Below are 21,468 nucleotides of genomic sequence, written 5' to 3'. Positions count from 1 at the left end.
GCAACCTCTCAAGGGTAGACAACCTTCTTGCTCTTGCGGAGAGCGCAGCTCGGCGACAACACGCTACCGGCCCCCTCTTGGCTCCCCACTGGAGAGTACTGTCTGGGTACGAGAAGCTTCTGTAGTATCGGCATCTCGAGCCTCTGCGACCTCAGGCTCCACCACAACCTCCGGGATAGGTCCGGCCACCTCAAGCTCCCTAGGAGACTTCAGATTGATGACTAGAGGATGGCTTGGGACTTCGGGCTCCACAACCCGAGGAGACTCAACACGAGCCCGCTTAGTAACCCGCTTTCTTCTCTTCATCCCATCGAGCAAGTTGACACCAGGGGTCTTCTCCGCCTCCATGACACCTGCGAAAAGAGCTCAACATCAGTAAAAGAAAAAAACAATGAGTAAAAAACCTATCCGGACTCAGACCAGCCTGGATAAGCTTAGCCTCCGTAAGGTAATCTTGGCACTCGAACCCAAGCCGGGCCCAAGACTGGAAGGTCTCCGCTGTGTCTTTATCCAACATGACATCGGGGTCGGGAACAGTCACCCTCCAATGAGTGGGAAATGGCCACCCCGTAGCACTTCGGACCACAAAGTAGTCTTGCTTCCATGCCGGGACCTTACTTGGAAGCTTGTGTAGAAGTTTAAATCCCGGGCGGGGAGACAGGTAATAGGCCCGCCTGCGCTCGGGGAGGAAGCTCACTTGCTTCTTAAGCATGAGGAGGGCGGAGAAAATTTCTAAGTCTAAAGGAAGGACGTATTCACAGCATAGGGAGATGGTCCCAACAACGTTGCGGATGGAGTTCGGGTGGAGCTGACCAACAGTGATGCCGAAGTGATTCAAGACTTCGACGATTAGGGGATGAAAAGGAAGGCGCAGCCCGGCGATGAGCTGCTCCCGAAAAATCACGATCTCGTCCGGACCGTGCTCTCAAGGGAAGTCGCTCGAAGGTAAGCTATAAGTGTACTCCTCAGGTAGGTTGAACTGACAAACAAGAGGCGGAAGTCTCTCAGACGTCATGGTGGAGGGTCCGAACTTATTTGGCATCCGAACTCGACGAGAAGTGGATGCCAGGCTACCAGAGGTGACCCAAACTGAAGGCCCTACCTCCGGCTCATCCAGAAGGCTGTCGAAAGAAGCAGCCCGACCCGAGGTCTCCGCCTCAAGCCCTCCTAAAAGACTATCTAAGCTACCCGAACTAGACATTGAAAGGAAAGGAAATTGAAAGAAGCTAAGGGAACTCACCAAGGAAAAGCTACCGAACTAGGAAAGATGACGCGAGCTGAAGACCTTGGACGCGAGCTCAAGAAACAAGTGTTGAATACTGGTGAAGGAAAAGTGACCAGGGCCCCCACTATTTATAGCCGCTATACCTGCGCATCAACGGTCAAGATCAAAGCCATCCAATGGCTCTTAGGAAAACCGGCTGCATGACCCCCGAGGTGAAATCAGTTTAGCGCAAAATTTTTGACATCCGAAGTTTGATAATCGTTTGACGTCCGCGCGTGAGCTGTATGCGACCCGGGTTGACCTTTGGTTGAGCCGAGCCGACCCTCGAGCCAAGAGCATAGGCGGGTCAGACCAGAGGATCTCCGAACTAGACGAAGCACGCAACGGGGCAAATCCACCCATCAATCCGTGAACTCCCCACGCCGGGTCAAGACCCCGGGCACGGGGAGTGGGGGCAATTGATGGAGGTAGATTTGGCCCGACCCCTTGGCTGTGCGACACGTGGAGCAACCGGGTATGACCTGTCAAGAGCGTCAGCTCGTCACAACGACATAGCCATATCCCAAGAAGAGGCCCGAGCTCCCCAAAAAGGAACCCACGCTTCCCAGGAGGTAGAACCTGAGCTTTCCCTAGAAATCTCGAGCCGGCACTTCGGCTCAAGGTCACATGACTGAATAACCGTACTTGACAAAGAAGTTCGTACTCTGAGGCGGCGTGCCTAACTGATCAGGGATTTGACAAATGACAACCGCATTCCAACGGCCACCTGCTACCGCCATCTCATTTGTTGCAGAGATGACCCTGATAGAGAAGACAGTGGCGGTTACGCCTGCCCCCCACAAAGGCGGTTACACCTAATCTGGCAGAGGCTTGGGAGTGAGTGCACTAGGGTGGTTATAAAAGGCCCTCTTCCCCTAGAGTAAAGGTAAGTGATACTTTTACGCTTTCTGGTCTCAGAACCTCTCATCTTCCTTGCTTTCCCAAGAGTGCTAACTTGAGCATCGAAGCATTCCCACCGGGTTCCTTCCCCGGGGATCTCTTGTTTCCTCCCTATTTCAGGCATCTCCTACTCCGTCAGAGGCAAGGTTACCAGTAGCTAGGACCGACCGGATCATGCATCATCATTATTAATTATTTAAAATGTTAAAAATATAAAACAATTGTATACTCTTATGTATTTCTATTGTTTAGCTTTCATTAACAAATCTCGTGCATCGCATGTATCCCCGCTAGTATAAAAATGAAAATGTTCCATCGCCAAAAATATATTTTATTTGAATTCACTTTAACAAAATTCAAGACACAAGAGGTATAACTGTTTTGGTTAAAACTAACCAACCAATAAGTGAGGTTAAAACGCCTATATTAACCAAACACCACCTTTCTTACATCTCAATCCTTTTGGGGGGTATTATAGATTACATGGGGATTATGATGAGGACAACTAGGGCTGAAAAAGGATCAAATCGAATTCAGTAAGGGGTATACCTGATTCGATAAGAATTCACCGGACTTTTAAGATTATTATTCTTTTGAATTCAAACTCAATTACCTTATAAGATATCCAATTTGATTTAGATTGTAGTAAAAAACCTTGATAACATAATATAAATAATATATCATATTATTTATAAAATAAAATAATATATTATAATATGCTATATATATAGTGTAAATCCACATTTGATCTGATAACTTAATGGATTCAATTTGATTTGTTAGGATCAAAAGGGAAATTCGAATTTGACTTTTACTGGATTGAATTTGGGTTCAAATTGGATAAGATCCAATTTATTTGCATCCATGATGATGACAAGGTGCATATATGAGGTCCACTTACCTTAGAGCCTTAGCTATTAAATCATCATCTCCTCTAACTATTATGAAACTCTTTGTGTGGTAATATATTTGAGAGTTTCTATCTTCCTTTTGTTGTATACCTTTTTCTATTTGTGGGTTTATCCTCTTATTTTCTACATAGCACAAAATGTATATAGTCATAGAGATATTTCATATTTTTGTTTCTAGTGATAGCAGGACCTAATCTGAAGCCCATGATTTCTATATTCATTTGAGAGATGGATGGGTGCTGAATCCTTCATGCATTTCCAAGTTTAAGTTAGATTGATCAGGTCCCTTCTTCATTAATAAAAACCCTACTAGCTATGCAAAGGCTAAATATTGATTGTCATTGTTTAAGTTGTGAGAAACAACACCCAAGGTTCCAACTATCGAACAAAAAATTAAGATACACATGGTTACACCAGGAAATTCAAATAAATCCTTAAAAATATATATTGACAACAATAAATATGAGTTTTATATGATTATAATTTAGTTATTTGAACATAAAAAACTATACTTTAGTGGTCTATATAAAGTGTGAGATATTAGAACATAATTGGTAACCCCTGAAAATTACATATTATTAAGATAAGCAAAAATATGGTCAATTCAATTTGTATTAATATTTATTAGTATATAAATTTTAATAATCAAATTTTAGCATTTATTAACAAACATTCATTAAGAGTATAAAGATAATTTAACAATCAAAATACATATTTTTTAGACAAGCAATTAAGGCATCACATTCGGGTGGACTTATGGTTTTGCGGGAGAGAAAAGGGAAATCATGTTTGAATTTAAAATTTGCTAAAATTGAGGGAAAGAGAGGAAGTATCAATCCATACCAGGCTTGCATCGGCTGATACGGTCCATATTGACCTAATATGGATAAAAATATACAAAATACTCAAATTCTATACATTCTATGTATCGTCCCCTTCTTGGAACAATATGTATCGATTGATACAAATCAATACGTTACAAAACTTTGAACCTTCACAATACCCATTTCCACCAAAAAAAAACAATAACCATTGTACTCAAGTTGGATATCTTACACTTAAGTCTTATACAAAAATGTACTAACCAATAAAAAATCATCAAAATTCATAGGGGGCTCTATTTGATCAAAATTTCCTAGTATCATATCCATCCACTATTGAGCTTGACCAATCAAAACCCTCCATGAATTTTGATCTATAAGTGTACACCTCACCTCAATATACAAAAAGGAAAAAAAAAGTCTACACCTCCTCAAACTTTTCTAGTATCATATCTCATTCAATCCCATCTCTACCTCCAATGGCCTCTCCACCAAAAAGCAATAATGGATGTTTGCTATCACCAATGACTAAAATGTTAATAACATCACCCAAAGCAATGACTATATATTGTATCACCTACATGACTCCCACATGTAGAGAGTGTTCGATTTTAATTTCATTGGAGATTGAATCCAATGGGTGTTTAATTAATCGATTAATTAAACAGTTGAGCACACCTACACATGCACTATGGAAAATGATTTTAAAGTTTCCACCAAAACTCTTGTTTTCTCTCTTCTGAGTCTTGTCTCACATTGGAAAATTAAAAAAAAAAAAAAAAAGAACTTGTCATAGGCTTTTAAGTAGGAACTTCCTTACACTCCTTACATTATAGAGATGAGAGTATAGAGACTCGTTACCATGCAATGCATGTGCGCATGTGTGTGGTATAATGATGCCCTTTAGAAGTGCACCTTGCTCACAACTCAAGGTGAGTTTTAATCAAATAAACCAAATGCTCACCCCATGAGCCTTGAGCCATTGGGAGCATTTCTACCTACAAACTACACTACTTGTACAATCCAATGAAATTTCTCCCTCCCCATTTGGTAAAAAAAAAGCCTAGGTATGCCCCCTTGTAGAAATGAAATGATCCCCTCCCAATTTATTTATTGTTATTGTGCCATTTTTCAACTACATGTAGGGTGCAAAAGGACCAGATCATGATCTGATTCAAATCCAAAATTCTATCATATTTTGTTGAATCCAGATATCAATTTGTCATATTTTTTTATCGAATATATATATATATATAACATTTATATTGCATTTTTGTAATTTGATTTTTTATATTATTATGTTATCTTGTAAAAAGACTAGACATGTATACCACGATTTTGTTTAAAATATATATGACAAAAGTGGTTGAAAAAATTGATTATGTTTTTTCTTTGTATAGACTGTTTTTTTTTTCATATTAAAAATTAGATTGAATTGGATCAGATTTGAATATCAAACATCTTAACGATTTCAGATTCAAATTAATCTTTATAAAATCCATTGGATCGGCTCGAACATAGAATTTATGTTATGGGATTAGATTCGAATATACCATAGAATTAATCTTTTAGTGTGTGTGTATAGATTCTAATACCATATTTCCATGAAGTTGAGAAAAGTTAGATCTAAATACCATATTTATGCAAATCTATACACACACACTAAAAGGCAATGTGCCATGTTGGCACGTCCCTACTTATCTTTTCTTGTTTTTTTTTTTAATTTTCCAATTTTAGAATTAAATAGATTAATTAACCACATCACCTCTCTCTCTTCCCTATGTCATCTTCTATATCTATATATTAAAACGGAATGGTGTGATGTGGCATCATTCTTTTTTCTCCTTTTCTAAGTTTACATTTTATAAATTCTGCGTAATTCCATATAGCTTCTTTTTAGTGATTTTAAACACCTCTTTGACTCAAGGTAAGCACCCCTATTAATACCTACATGCTAATCCTTTAACGCTTGGCGGTTTGGGAAACCAAACTTTTACAAGAAACATAACTTTTTGTTATAAGATGTGAAAGGTTTCTTCAAACCTGAGCTGTGCATGCAAATTTTACCATGATGTTTGGTTTTCCGAATAATGAATTCATTTAAAAGTTGACACCCTATGACTTTACCTTTTGGTTTTTCAATGCATTAATTGCACCACTCCTGCCGAGTTACATGAGAAAGGTAAAGTGGTGGTCCTGTATTAGTGTGGTGGTCCTGTATCTCTATATGAGCACAGTTTCAATAGTGAGAAACCATTGAAGCAACAATGTCCTACCATCTATGGAAGACAAGGGAAGATAGTTTGGACTTGGGACCATTCACCAGCCACTTATTACACATCAACAACAATTGCAATATAAAGCTAGGGTTGTTGGGTTAGTGAGTTCAACTTTGTTCATTGATGTGTAGTTAGCTCAACTTTAAAGTATTTGACTAAGTGATGCAATTGGTTTGTAGTGATCCTTTTTTCCCATGCAATTTTCTTTTTCTTTTTTATTTGTTCAGAGCTTGGAGCCTTGGATTGAAGTTCCCCTTTCATTTAGGCGTTTCTATTTTCTCACATATTTGTTTTTTATTTCAATGATCTGTTTTTATAATGTTATATTTTCTGTACATAAACATGTTTGACAATTTTATTTCCTAAAGAATGGTGTAGGCCTTGAATTTGAACCTTCGTGATATGGGTGCTCATCCATGCTTCAGTGGAGTTTTCCTACACCCGAACATGGTAGGCATGCAATTATTTGAGTGTTGGTAACTCTTTTTGTAGTTATTTGACATATAAACTTAATACATTTTTTTTTTTGTGTGAGTTGTTGTTATTGCAAATCCGATGACAGATCATATTTTTGTTGTCCCAACAAAAGAGGAGCTTCTCTCACACATGTAGCTATAAACCATGAGATACACATCCCAAAGATTGGATGTATTGACAAGTCCATTTAATTTTCACAGTCATAATAATCTATTAATGTTGTAGTTTTGTTGGGACTTGGGAAGAAGATTACAAAAGGAATAAGATAGAACACTAAGGAAAAGAATGAAGCTAGAGTGGGGGAGTGGGATATGAAAACAACAAAATATGTAGCTATAAACCATTTTTTGTTCTTTTTAATGTAGTATTAGAGTGGGAGAGGAGAAAAAAAAATCAAATGTGGAAGAGGATAACAACAAAATATGTAGCTATAAACCATTTTCTATTTTTTTCATGTAGTATTAGAGTGGGAGAGGAGAAAAAAGTCAAATATGGGAGAGGAGAACAACAAAATATGTAGCTATAAACCATCTTCTTTTTTTTTTAATGTAATAATAGGGTGGGAAAGGAGAAAAAAAATCAAATGTGGGTGTCTTTCTTTTTTATATTTTGGTAGATGTCACAAAACATGCCATTTCATGCCTCCCCTCCAATCCACCATGGTCAAATATATATATATAATTCACGCAACAACCCCACCCTTCAAACATGTGGCATTGTAAAATTTCAATAGATAGAATCTTAGAATATGATAAACTCTCTCTTAAAAAAGTCTATTCACTCACAAAAGTGATAATTCCACTCTCTTAAAATTCATGCACTAGCATCCTAATCCAGAAAAAGTGGCCACTTCAGATGTTATGGTAGTAACTGAATTTTATTCAAATACAACCATTTCAAAAGTAACTATTAAACAAATATTTTAACTTAAAAATATTCAAAATATTAAATGGATAAAAATAAAAATAAATAAAACTCATAAAAATGACTAAACAATTAATACAAATGGTGTAAGTTTCATTCTTTTAGATGAAATAGGTTATTAATTGCAAATTAGATTTAACTTTTTTTGGAAGCGTAACCTAATTTAACTTTTAAAAATAAATTTATCAAATAAATAATAAATACCAATTAAAGTGGGTGTCACTGCTTACAAATAAGACCTCATTTTATCTCTTAAATCAAATTAAAAACAACATAAATTAATAGCGATTTTCAAACAAAATAGGTCAAAATAAATTGTCAATTACAAAGATGTAAGATCCATGTTAATTTTTTATAGTTAAATAGTAAATTTCAAATTAAATGATACTATAGTTGCCCCTTAGTATGGGGTAATTCTCTAGATAAAACATGGTAAGTCTCTTAAATCAAATAAAAAGCCTAACCTAAATGTCTAATATAAATAATTAAAAAAAATTGAAATAATTCAGATTAATGGTCTCGTACTTAGTACGGGGTCATTCCTAGTGTAATAATAATATACAAGAAATGTTGTCTATTTGCTACATGGCTCCATTCCTCTCTCTCTCTCTCTCTCGCTCTCTCTCTCTCTCTAATTAATTTGTTTATATATTTTTTCTTAGTGTTAATAAAAATCTCTCCTTTTTGCTAGACGATTATATGTAAAGGGTAATTTGGTACAACATATAAAGAGGTATTTTTTATTATTTAAGAATAAAAGAATCCATTTAAAGTACATTGACTAACAATAATTGTTAAAATTAAATTATTAATAACAATAAGTAATTCATAAACTAAAATAAGAAAATATACATTAGTAATTACTTAAATATATTATTTTCATAAAATAATATTAATTAATATTGTTTACCAAAAAAACCTTGAGCTTCAACTTTTCTTTAACAAAGCCCACGCATCATATGGGTCCCAACTAGTGTGTGTGTGTGCATAGATATGATTTTACACTAGTGATTTTAAATAAAAAAATGAAAAGCATCATCAGTGGCATTAGCGAACAAGGGGTAATGTTTCAGAATTTTTAATGAGGAAAATCTATAATGGGGTGAGACATGATACTATAAAAGTTTTGACCCTAGGTTTTGACTTTTAACCAATGTTTTTAAAACCGAATTGGAGGTTGACCTATTTTTCCCTCCAGGTCGCGGGTCATCGATTCGACCAGGCAGATTGAACGGTTCAATCCATGATGTCATAATTAAAAACATAAAAAAAAATATTACACACACACACACACACACACACACACATATATATATATATACATGAATAAAACTTGTATAAATATTCAGAAAATTATACAAAATCATAAATAGTCAAATAAATGTCTATTAAAATTTAGAAAAAAAATAGAAAAAAGTGCCTAATACTTACAATATATATATATATAACAAAAAATTACAAATCATCTAACATTAACTATTTGACATATCAATAATATCTTTAAGTTTTGAATCTATCAATCTTCACCTAAAAAAGTGGAGAAAAGAAAAATTAAAGATGAAAATTAAGTTTTCATACCTTTAAAGATTTTCAAAGTTTGAACTTAGAGCATGCAAGCATCCAACTCCATAGTCCCATGGCTGTCATAAGCCTATAAACCTGTAATTTTTTATCCTAAAAAAAACATCCAATTAAATAAGCTCCATGGCTGCCATAAGCCCATAGACAATCAAACAAATTCTTAAATCACTAAAAAATAAAAATGAAAATACCAACCACAATTTTTCAAACCCAAAGGCTTAATCTCAAGTTACCCAATTACTCATTTACCTTCTTCCCTAGAACGCTTTTTCTTTAATCTCTCTAACACTTTCGTGACTGGAGTTGTTGTCTCATTTCCATTGAACCTATTTTCCAACTCATCTTTATCAAGCAATGGAGGCTATTCAACATCACCCACTACCCAATCCTCTAGGATGCCAACATGTTCAACCTCAATGGGATCATGGTCTTGCATCTTCTTCCTACAAGTTATAATCAAATAATCATAGGCTAATAAGCTCTAGTCTAGTTGTGAAGGAATCAATAATTAATAACTAATAAATATAAAATAGAATGAATAAGAAGATGAAAGACTGAATTCATACCGTTCCTTCAAGCAGAGGTTATAATGAACATACACAAGGTTATTGAGCCTTTGGTGCTCTAACTTGTTTCTTCTCTTTGTATGTATACATTCAAAGACACTCCAATTATGCTCACATCTAAAAGAACTACATGTTTGGCTAGGAACCTTCATAGCAACTTCCCTAAGAGTTGCAGTGTGACAACCAAACCTCATCCACCATTCACTTTCAAACAATAAAACAAAAGTTAATCAATTTAAGCACTTGAACTAATAATATAAAAAAATGAAATATAAAATAACAAATAAGTCAAAGATATTAAGCATTACTTGGATCCATTCTCTTGATTGCATTCATTGGATATAGCCTTCCAAAATCACCCAAAGCACACTCAAAGATTGAAAGCTCTTTGTTGACCCTTTTTTATGTTCCTTCATCTCTACATAACTTCTCAAGCACATCAACAAGACCTAACATGATGATTAGGGATTTGGCCATTGACTTTGGGTCATACTGAAATAATGGGTTAAAATAATAACCTGTAACATGAAACTTGTGACCCATTTGTTTGTTCCATCTTCTATCAATAACCTGCATGATCAGGCCATATTCGGTTTTCTTGTTGTTAAATGATTTTTTAACCGCTTCTTTCACCTTCAACATTGCATGATATATAAAGTAAATGTCAAAATGGTCTCACATGATTTCCAAAACTCATTATTCAATAGTATGCTTATGACTTCTAATTAAGGGTGATTTGGCCCTCCAATGACATCATGAACGTGGCACAACAGGACCGCCGCATGACACCTCAATGCCACATGAATAGTTGCGGATCTCACTAAGTCAAGGAGGCGCACCCTGGAACCAATCTGAGCACCTCGTATACCGCTTAGGCACCTCGGGTGAGCGGCTAGCAATACCTCATCCAGGGCCGACCTGTGGTACCTAGTTAGTACTAGTCCAAGGGACCTTGGTGTGAGGAGCAACCTCGCTTGAAGAACTTACCGACCTGACTAAGATCCAAGTGATGACTTACGAGACATGCTCGCCGACCTCCTCTACATGTGCCTTATCACTCCTGGGTCTTCCAGAAGTCAGCTCCTGCATTGATCGTTATGGAGGTAACCGGATAAGGCATAAAAGCCTAGTCTACATAAGAAACTACCTTCGAGGACTTCAGACCGATAAGTCACAGCCTCCCGGGGATCTTGGATGTGGTGCATGGACCTCACGCCAACCAACGCCTATATAAAGCACCCCCATTTTCTAAGAAGGGGATGTGCGATTTAGCACTCAAGCTCTCTAGCTCTCTCTCGCTTTCTAGCTTTTCGAAAACTCCAATTCGCTAACTTCCACACTGGGTAAAGTGTCCTGGGTACTCTAATCTTTTCTCTCTTTCTTTATAGTTCGACTAAGCAACCTACATAGTCTAGTTTCTGAGTTGTCCTCCAACAAGGAACATCAAACTGCACACCATCAATTAGGTGCCATCTACGGGAACACGTTACACAAAAGCTAAGTTATCACCCGTTCTTTGAGTATTAAGAAATAGCACCAGCCATGGACAATAGTAGCAATGCCTAGACCGAAGGAACCCCTGTAGGGGGCAAAATCATAATGACCAGCCCAGACAAGCCTCATCAACCCTGATTGCGAGGTTGCCTCTATAGGTTAAGCCATCCACGGCTCCCGTAGGAGTTGGCAGCTAATGGACTGTGGAGTTGCCCTTGTGGGTCGAGCCTTTCAAGGCTTTTGTGCGGGTTGACGACCTACAGATAGTGAAGTTGCCCCCACAGGTTGATCCCCTTGTGGCTCTCGTAGGAGTAGGCGGCCAACATCTCTAAGAGATGATGCAGTGCAGTCGTGGCACCATATGCAAACGCAACAATATGACAACCCACCCAGCACACAGCGTAATTAACACAACCATTGAAGAGTCGGAGGCAGTAGGTTCCACCACCCTAGCTAATTAAACTTTAGTTCACGGGTTGGACCATGAAGGGGAGAACCTGCCAAAGCGACAAAGAGTAGAAGAGGTTATCTACTTTAATGAAGACGATACACGTGAAATCCGTTACCCTCATAATGACACCCTCGTAGCCAAGGTCGTGATCCATGATTACGAGGTAAAAAGGGTACTTGTCGACTCCTGCAACTTGACACACATCATGTTCCTTGGAGCTTTCGAGAAAATGGGACTGTGGAGGGAAGATCTGGCCCCAGTCGATTTTCCTGTAGTTAGTTTTGACAGCGGGGTGACCCGAGCTCTTGGTCGGACCAACCTATCCATGACAGCAGGAACCACCTGAATATGACAAGGTTGTAGCACGACTTTCTAGTGTTGGCGACGATGTCACCATACAACGCCATTCTAGGTCGATCAATATTGCACACCCTTAGAGCGGTGTTATCGACATACCACCTTGCCATGAAGTTTCCCACTGACCATAAGATAGGAGTAATGTGCGGTGACTATCTTGAATCGCAGAAGTGCTACATTGCGACATTGAAGCATAAAAGGAAGCAGGTCGATGTCGACCTGGAGCCGCCTATGGAGAACAACAAGGAAAGTGCTCGTTTGATGGAAGATACTATCCTGGTGTTGGTTTCAGGTACTGACCACTCGAAGACAATGCAGATCAGCATACCACTCAAGGAACCACTATGCTCCAAACGAGTAAGTTTTTTAATTAAAAATCTAAATTTTTTTGCCTAGTCGGACGCCAACATGCTTGATATAAACCCCTCTATGATAACCCATAGACTAAATGTAAACCCCTTAGTCAAATTGGTAAAATAGAGAAAAATGAACTTCACCCAAGAGAGGTGGAGAATAATAGATGAGGAAGTCTGAGAGTTGCTTGCAACGGACTTTGTGAAGGAGGTCGAATATCCGAGCTGGATTGCCAACGTAGTTCTCATGAAGAAAGCCAATAGGAAGTGGTGCATGTGCATCGACTATACTGACCTCAATAGAACTTGCCCAAAGGATAGCTTCCCACTCCCTAGGATAGATTGCCTAGTAGATGCAACCTTAGGGTTTGAGGTATTGAGCTTCATGATCGCATGCTCCGGTTATAACCAGATCCAGATGAATCCTACCGACCAAGAGAAAACGCCCTTTGGGACTAAGACCAACCTTTATTGTTACAAGGCCATGCCCTTCGACCTAAAGAACGTTGGGGGTGACCTATTAGTGCCTTGTGATTAAAATTTTTGCCCCTTTGATTGGTGACAAAGTAGAGGTCTACATAGACGACATGGTCGCAAAGAGCAAATTCCATGAAACTCTAATTGCCGACCTAACTGATGTCTTCAACACACTTAAAGCTCAATTTGAATAAGTGCGTCTTTCATGTCACGTCGCGAAAGTTCCTCAACTACATAGTAAACCGATGATGTATCGAGGCCAAATCAAACAAAATTAAGGTTGTCTTAGATATACGACCTTCTAGAATAATAAAAAATGTACAAAGACTAACAGGTCAGATAGCGGACCTAAACTGGTTTATGTCTAAGTTGGATGGGTGATGCTTTTTTTTCTTTAAATCCATCAAGAAGTACCAAGACTTTGAATGGACCGAAGACTATCAACTCGCGTTTGATGAGTTGAAAATGTATGAAAAGGTACCTAAGTTCGTCACCCTTGCTAATGAGGTTGGAACTTTGAGACGAGCTAAAACTCCACCTCTCCACAAGTGATGAGATGGATAGAGTGCAATTACCTATCTACTTTGTAAGTAAAGTCTTGCATGCCGTCGAGACCAGATCTCCCAACATAGAAAAACTGGCCTTTGCCTTGGTATTGGCAGCCCAAAAGCTACACCCTTACTTTTAGGCCTATATCGTGGTAGTCTTAACCAATCAACCTCTAGGGCAAGTTCTTCAAAAGCCCGAGGTCTCAAGAAGGTTGACGAAATGGGCAATCGAGCTCAATGAGCCCATGACCACCTTTGAGGCATCAACTAGTACGACACCCAACCCGACTTGGGACAAGGAGCCTTAGATCTTCTATGTGGATGACTCGTCCAATCAATGTAGAAGAGGAGCTGGACTAATCCTCTACGGATATAGTGAAGTGAAACTAGAGTATGCTCTCTAATCCACATTCCAAGCTTTAAATAATGAAACTGAGTACAAGGCGCTTATAGCCAAGTAGTCTCTGTTAAAGGAGGTCGACGCAAAACACTTTGTCATCTGCAGCGACTTGCAGTTGGTTGTCAACCAAGTGAATGGGCAATTCAAGGCTTAGGAGCCCATCATGTTGGTCAACCTAGCAGATCCAATGCAAAACACTCTTGGTACATCTAGCAGATCTCGAGGCTTGATAACACCGAGGTCAATGCGCTCTCAAAGATGGACGATGCAATGGGCATCACAAAGAGAACTGTTTACATCGAAGGCCTGCCACGACCTAGCATCGAAAGAGTGACAAAAGAGATCGCTCCCATCATGGCCTCAGAGCCAAGCTAGATAAATCCACTTGTCGACAATCTATGCCTTGGGGCCCTCCTTAAAGATCATAATGTGGCGTGGAGGGTAAAGCGACAATTCGCTCACTATATTATCATTAGCGGGCAATGTATCGTAGGTCATTCACACTCCCCTACTTGCGCTGCTTACATCTAATCGAAGAGGAAGAAGTTTTACGAGAGATCCATAAAGGTCTTTGTGGTGGATAGTTGTGGGGCAGAGGACTAGCCTAAAATGTGACACAATAAGGATATTATTGGCCAACGATGAAGGTAGACGCCACCCAGCTCGTGCATAAATGTGATAGATGTTAGTGGTATGCCAACATACCCCGGTTGCCCATTGTCGAACTGAGGCACCTAACTAGTCCGTGGCCATTTGTGCTGTGGGGGATTGACATGCTCGGTCCCTTTCCACTGACAACCGTGTAGAGAAGGTTCTTGGTCATTGTGGTAGACTACTTATCTAAGTGGGTAGAGGCTAAGCCACTAGTCTCTATCACAGCTTGGAACATGCAAAACTTCTTCTAAAGAAACATTGTCTGCCGCTTCGGACTACCATGCATGTTGATCTCAGACAACGAAAAGTAATTTGAAGACATCAAGTTCCATAATTAGTGTGTCGAGATGGAGATTCATCAAAATTTCACCTCGGTAACTGACCCTCAAGTCAACGGATAGGCCGAAGTGACCAATTGAGCTATCTTGCGAGGCCTCAAAGATCGACTCTCTCAAGCTAAGGGTCTATGGGTGGACGAGCTGCCCAATGTTCTGTGGGCCTACCAAACTATGATCAAGACAACAACCAGTGGGACTCCCTTCAACTTGACGTATGGGATGGAGGTTGTCATCCTGACTAATATCGAAGTGCCAACCTTATGGTTTGAGATGTATGACAAAGAGGCCAACGAGGACGAGCTACGGACTAACCTCAACCTAGTGGAGGAAGTTCGCGACTTGACCTATCTTTGGATTGCAACATACCAGTAGCAGGTAGCTTGGTACTATAACGCTCGAGTTAAGAGACACCAATTTCAAATTGGCAACCTAGTACTCATGAAAGTTATGGTACCTGAGCCCGGCACAAGAAAGCTAGGTCTGAACTAGGAAGGCCCCTATAGAGTCTTAAGGGTTATTGACGAAGGCATGTACGAGCTCAAAACCTTAGAGGGGAGGCAGGTACCCCATGCATGGAACATTGACAATCTGCGAACATACTACTACGTCTAAGGCTCAGGTGCAGCCTCAACCTATACAAAACACAAACCTCGACCTACGCTAAGCACCTCGACTAGAAAAATTAAAAAGGGGAAGCTAAACTGCTTTCAACTTTAAGGCCTCCTTAAGCCAACCTCGAGACACATCGACTGATCTATGCAGGCCAGTCCCCATCTAACTAGCTCAGTAGCGTTTTGACTTTGCCGCTACTCTAATTGGTCAGCCTGTTTTTTAGCACGACCTAAGTGTACTTCAGTTCAAAGGAAGACTAGTTCACTTTCAACACCTCGATTGACATGCAAATTTGGCCAACTTCTTTATAATCGTCCTCCACCTTGGTTTCAGGCTCTGCATTGACCTTGTCTGCTACTCCTCTGAGGATCGGCTCGAGGGACATTGCATTGAAATCTGTGTAAGTGGAGCAACCTGAGGAGGCAGTCATGCAATTTGAAGCCCCTCTTGAGGACAACACGACGAACTTCGCTCCTAAGGTGTTCAGCCGAATTGCAGAACTCCTTGATGGTTACATCCTTAGTACGGTAGATGTCATTGGAGTGCTTGCTTTGCATCTCCTTGAGCAGATGAATTCGCTCTTGTGCCAAGATAATTAAGATGGCGAAGTCCTGCGTAATGCTACATTCAACCCTTAAAGTCTTCCGACTTGGGGAGCAAACTAGACCGATGCTTACAAACTAATCGAACTAGTCACTTCGATTTGGCGCTTATGCCATGACATCGCAACATGTGGCACGACAGGACTGTCGCATGACACCTCAGCGCCACACAAATAGCTGTGGATCTCACTAAGTCAAGGAGGCGTACCTTGAAACCAGTCTGAGAACCTCGTATACAGCTCAGGCACCTTAGGAGAGCGGCTAGTGGCACCTCGCCTAAGGCCGACCTATGGTACCTCGTCAGTACCGGTCTAAGGGACCTCGATATGATGAGCAACCTTCCTCGAATGACTTACTGACCTGACTGAGGTCCAGGTGGATCAATAGCTTGATTCCCTAAATGCTGAACCAATAGTTAAACTTTGCAAATCAACCATATGCATCAAAATACAATTCAAAGCAATGAAATTGGTAGCAAAATAGGTGGCTCCAGGGCGGACAATCTCAGTCCAAGTAGGTCACTTCCTTAACATAGACAAGACAAAAGTGTGGTTGTATACAAATTTTGTTATTTTAGATGCACGCCGCACCATATCAGCAATATAATCCATTTCTCCAATATCTTTTAACATCAAGTTCAAGCAATGTGCAGCACAAGGTGACCAATACAACCAAGGAAATTCATCCTCCAACATTTTCCCTACAACTACATAATTTGCTGCATTATTAGTGATGATGTGATCAACATTGGAAGTTCCAACCCAAGTTACAAACTCTTTCAACAAAATAAATAAATTTTCTGCAGTCTTAATTGTGTCAAGGGCATCGACTGACTTGATAAATGCAGTCCTCTTGGACAATATACCAAAAAATTAATCAAAGTCCTGTTTCGTATATCTGTTCAACCATCATCCATTATAGAACAACCGAATCTCACCCATTTACTACGAAGACTCTCAACAAATAGCTCAACTTCTTTAACCAAAAGACCCAACAAGTGTGTTTATATCCCGAACCTATATCAACAATTGCATTTACCGTAGGTTGAAAATATTGTGAATTTATGTTATGGCATTCAAAGGTATACATGCATCACACATCCACCTCAAAACACAACAATCGGCATTCAACCTTACTTCATTGGAAGCAAGTGCACTCTTGATTCCTGATGATGCTTTCCCTTTCTATGGTGGCAAGTTTTTTTTTTTTTTTTGATTTATTGGTCACACCTCCTTGATTTGAAGCAAAATGATTTGTTATCGCCCGTTCGCCGGTTCAAATGTCCGGGTTGATGATTTTACTGACTTTTCAACGGTTTTTTTTTAAATATCGGGTTTTATAAGAGTCGGACCTGAAAAAATCGACCGGATGACGGTTCGACCGTCCGGGTCAACGACGGGTTGGAAACCTTACTTTTGACGCATCAAAACCCCCCGTCAATTTTGATAAAAACACACATGATTGGTCGTCACTTTCCCGGTATCATGTCTTTCCGGATAGTGGATGGTCGAAAACTCGAAATCCACTCTTGTCCATGACAAACTTTGCATTAGGTTATCCGTTATCGTCTTCCGTCACAAAAAGTAACGGGAGGGAGGTTTAAGTAACCTTCCCTCCAAAAGCCGTGTTTCGGTTGACGGTTGTCAAACCGGGAGAAGCAAAGCCCTAACCTAGTAACCTTCCCTCCAGAAGCGAGAGGGATAATGGAAGTGTAGGAGTCTTGTGTAGGCTGCCTGACGGTCAGATTTCTGCAAGGGGACGGACTCTCCTTCTTTATCGTCCTTGTTTAGGGTTTGTTGTTTCTGTTTTATTTTAGGTTCTGTTTCTGGTTATTCCGGAACACTGAACCCAAGCTTGGGATTTCGTAAGGATTCGACATGGGAGTTCCCGCCTTCTATAGGTGGTTAGCTGAGAAGTATCCGTTGGTGGTGGTGGACGTTGTCGAAGAAGAACCGGTCGTGATCGATGGCATTTCTATTCCGGTTGACACCAGTAAACCTAACCCTAACAACATCGAATACGACAATCTCTATCTTGATATGAATGGAATTATTCATCCCTGCTTTCATCCCGAAGACCGGGTACGTCTTCCTATCTTCCACGGCATCTTTACACATGCTGCCCGAGCTATTTTCTTAATTGACGAACAAGTTCAAAGTCGTATTGAGCTTCTGAGTTCTGGTGTTTTTTCTTTTTAAATACTTTTGATATTTCTATTTTTCTTTGCTATGCGAGCCATAACGTGAAGGTGTGAATGAATAAAAGAAAGTTAACTGTACATTATGAAGAAAATAAATGATGAGTTAGTGGTGTTATGGTCTTGTTTATCTGGCTCCTAGACTGGAAACAAAACTCCAATTATGACAATGGACATAAAAAAAAAGAAATTTTATTAATACCAAAAGAAAAGTGTACATCCTCCAGTGATGAGAACCGCAGCTAAAAGACAACAAACAAAATTAAATCAAGAAAGATTTAGCTTAACGTCTGAAATGAATTTTGAGATTGCTCAAAGTGGTAATCATGTCCATTAGTCAAGTCAGGCAATAATACTGCCACTCCATAATCTACAATTTTCCTGCAAACTTATGTTATAATGCCATCTCATGTTCTCCACATATCGCTAGTAGTTTTCACCGGGGAAGATGCTAATTCTACTAATATTTCATTTGATACTCATGGCAAATGGAAAAATGTTGTGGGAATATTGGGAAATATGTGGACTTTTTAAACCATGCTTGATATTCCCTTTGGAAAGTGTGCTTTTGGATTAAAAGCTGAAGGCATGGTTGGGATCCCTAGGATAGAGATGAAGACAAACCAGGTATGACGGATAAAATACTAGAAGAAACAAGTAGTTCGAGAAATTGAATGGGAGAAAGCGGGAAAGAGAAGGGGAGTGTGGAGGTTCCTGAGAATAGAGGAGAGGAGAGGTGGGAGGAAGGAGGGAATGGGTTCTTGACGACAGAGGAAGGGGGGTTACGCTGATATCGGATAACAATATAAGGGAAGATGGCAAAAGGGTGCAAAAGTCTAGTGGAGAGTTTATTGAAGTGGGACAAGTGAGTGAGCTGGGGGGATTCGAGAGGAAGGAGGGAATATTGCAGACAGATAAGTCATAATTGTTGAGGAAGATGTTAGTGCTGGTCAAAAGGGAGATGGCATGGCAAAGGAGGTACGAGTTGAAGGATGTAAGTTTAGTTCATCTGTAGAGAAAGGGGATTCTGATTCCCTTACGAATGGAATGTTGGAGACAGAGGCAATGACTGGTGGTGGGACAGAGTTGGTGGAGAGCCAACAGTCTGAAGCTAATTTAGGGTTCAGGGATTGATGTTTAGGAAACTTTGTAGAAGTTGTTGTTGGAGGAAGATAGGGCAAAGATTTGGGTAGGAAAAGGGTGGAGGCTGGCAAGTTTGAGAAATTAAAAGGGGATAAAGTTACAAGTAATACTTTGAATCCAAAAAGGATGAAGGGCCCAAAAAATTGTCAATTGGTCCATGTAACGGTGGTTTTTGCCCATTTAAAAGAAGGAATTTGTGGTGCAGGTCCTTGTAATAAATCTAAAAGGGTGCATAAAAGGAAGGAGGTGAAAGAGAAAACAAGAGGTAGAGTTGGGGTGATTGTAGATTATCTTTCTAATCAAAATCAAGAAATTTGTTTGAAGGAGTCAGAGGAAGTTCTTGTTAGTCAAGTGGAGCTTGAATGCCAAATTGTTGAAGAAGAGAAGGAAGAATCTATTGAAGCCGGGGAGGAAATCAAGGAAAACACAGATTGACCCCTTGGGTTTAGAAAGTACAGAACAAAACCTATTGAAGATATAGGAAGACAAGATGACTCAGATGATTTTCTTCAAGAGAGGGAGGTTGAAGTTAATGAAACTCTGTTTTTTGGAGGCTGTGGGACAAAGTGATAGAATGCGGGGTGTGGTTGAAAGTCAGAGTTTAGGGTTTTTGTTTTTCATTGTAAGGGTTGATTTTGGTGGTTGCTTTTCCCCTTTTTTATGGATATTTCTTGTCACCTTTATTGTATTTCTTTCTTTATAAAATTTTCTTTTTTATTTGTTACCAAAAAGTACTTCAATTTTTAATGTAAATTTCTTTATCTGACACATTGTCCAGCCATGTCCTTGCCATATTGGGGTAACATGGTTTGGAACTACTTCATACATATTTCAACTGATTATATTTATTTATTTTTGATCCAGTCTTCTCCTACAACATTTGATGAGGTATTCCAATGTGTGTTTGATTATGTTGATCGACTATTTGTGATGGTGCGGCCTAGGAAGCTTCTTTACATGGCTATTGGTTAGTATATGGTAAAATACCACTTTGCACAGCAATTTGTAATTTGTAATATGTGCAATGCTTATTGTTTGAAAATAATTTCAGATGGTGTTGCTCCGAGGGCTAAAATGAACCAGCAACGTTCCAGGCGTTTCAGAGCTGCCAAAGATGCAGCAGAAGTGGTAGGCCATTCAGATATTTCCCTTGTGAAACTTCCCTCATTCACTTGTTCATTTGTTTTGTTTGTTCTTATGTTCTTTGCAACAAAACCAAAAGCCCCACAAAACAACAAGCAGGACAACAACCCCACAAAAGACAAAATTCAAGCAAACACTAGAACAGAGCAGACCCAACCTTTAGAAGAAGAGCTGAGAAACTTACACCACAGCCCTTTTACCCCTACTCCCTTGATCCCTGCCACACAAAGTAGAAGATCCACCCTGGCTCTAGGATTCACGACTACATTGTTGTAAAAATCAGAAAGCATTTTGGCTTTCCTGCACCCTGGAAGCTGTCCAAGCTGTTGAAGGACCACTCTAATTCCTCCCTCATGACAGAAGTTAGGTCCTCCAAAGAATCTTGCTTCTTCTATGAAGTTCGAGCGTCTTGATCCTGGAGTAAACGAGCTTTAACTAGCTTCTGAGTGCCAACCTTTCCCTTTGGAAAAGAAATCCCCCAGCCATTTTCTGAAGTTCATTATGCTTTCCACTTGCTGATTAAGCAAAGCTGAACGCGAAACTTTGTTTGCAATGGTTTTTGTGCTCTCTAGCTCCCTAGCAGTCAAGTCCACATCCAAGTTACTTTATGCTAGGGGAGAAGCATTTCCTTCCCTTTCGTTCTCTGAAAATGCTAAAACCAATGGTTTGGTGGACTTAAGACTTTGCCAAGTTTCACCACCAAACTTGCCCACTAATGACCACCAAATCTTTGCAGGAACAATGCCTACAAGAAATTCGCCATTCACCACCACCTGAGCTTGAAATAGGCTTTGGGACAACCCTGAATCTTTAAATTGTGAATTAAAGCCTGCACTCTCTTATTTGAGCTTAGATCTTTTTTGAGCCAAGCCCAAATGGAATTCAAAGGGACATCCGACACAGTTTTGGGATGAGGGCCCACCATTAAGAGGGAAAGAGAGAGGTAGGGGTGTATTCGAGCCAAGCTGAGCCGAAT

General features: G+C 39.6%; 1 protein-coding gene and 1 long non-coding RNA gene across 5 annotated transcripts in view; one reads left to right on the top strand and one right to left on the bottom strand.

Moving 5' to 3' along the window:
• Window positions 1-4,050: 4,050 nt before the first annotated feature.
• LOC148791304 (uncharacterized) lies at window positions 4,051-9,777 on the bottom strand. Its single transcript, XR_016076584.1, has 3 exons — window positions 9,724-9,777; window positions 9,407-9,600; window positions 4,051-9,250 (listed from the first exon to the last, which is right to left on the bottom strand). It is a non-coding gene; the product is annotated as an uncharacterized LOC148791304 (long non-coding RNA).
• A 7,863-nt stretch (window positions 9,778-17,640) lies between these two features.
• The window catches only part of XRN3 (5'-3' exoribonuclease 3), a 50,420-nt gene continuing 46,592 nt past the window's right edge, over window positions 17,641-21,468 (top strand). For 3 of the 4 annotated variants that reach the window (XM_088887814.1, XM_010256861.3, XM_010256860.3), the window contains exons 1-3: window positions 17,641-18,090; window positions 20,214-20,316; window positions 20,401-20,477. In XM_088887814.1, the coding sequence (XP_088743940.1) occupies window positions 17,887-18,090; window positions 20,214-20,316; window positions 20,401-20,477 (384 nt within the window). In that variant the 5' untranslated portion in view covers window positions 17,641-17,886. Of the gene's footprint in view, window positions 18,091-20,213; window positions 20,317-20,400; window positions 20,491-21,468 lie in introns of those variants that run through there. The other variant, XM_088887815.1, reaches the window with a different exon arrangement.

Source organism: Nelumbo nucifera, chromosome 5, assembly GCF_055504915.1.
Source record: "Nelumbo nucifera cultivar China Antique chromosome 5, China Antique-T2T, whole genome shotgun sequence".
Lineage (NCBI taxonomy): Eukaryota > Viridiplantae > Streptophyta > Magnoliopsida > Proteales > Nelumbonaceae > Nelumbo > Nelumbo nucifera.
The sequence above is the reverse complement of the archived record's forward strand: the minus strand, read 5'-3'. Positions and strand labels throughout refer to the sequence as shown.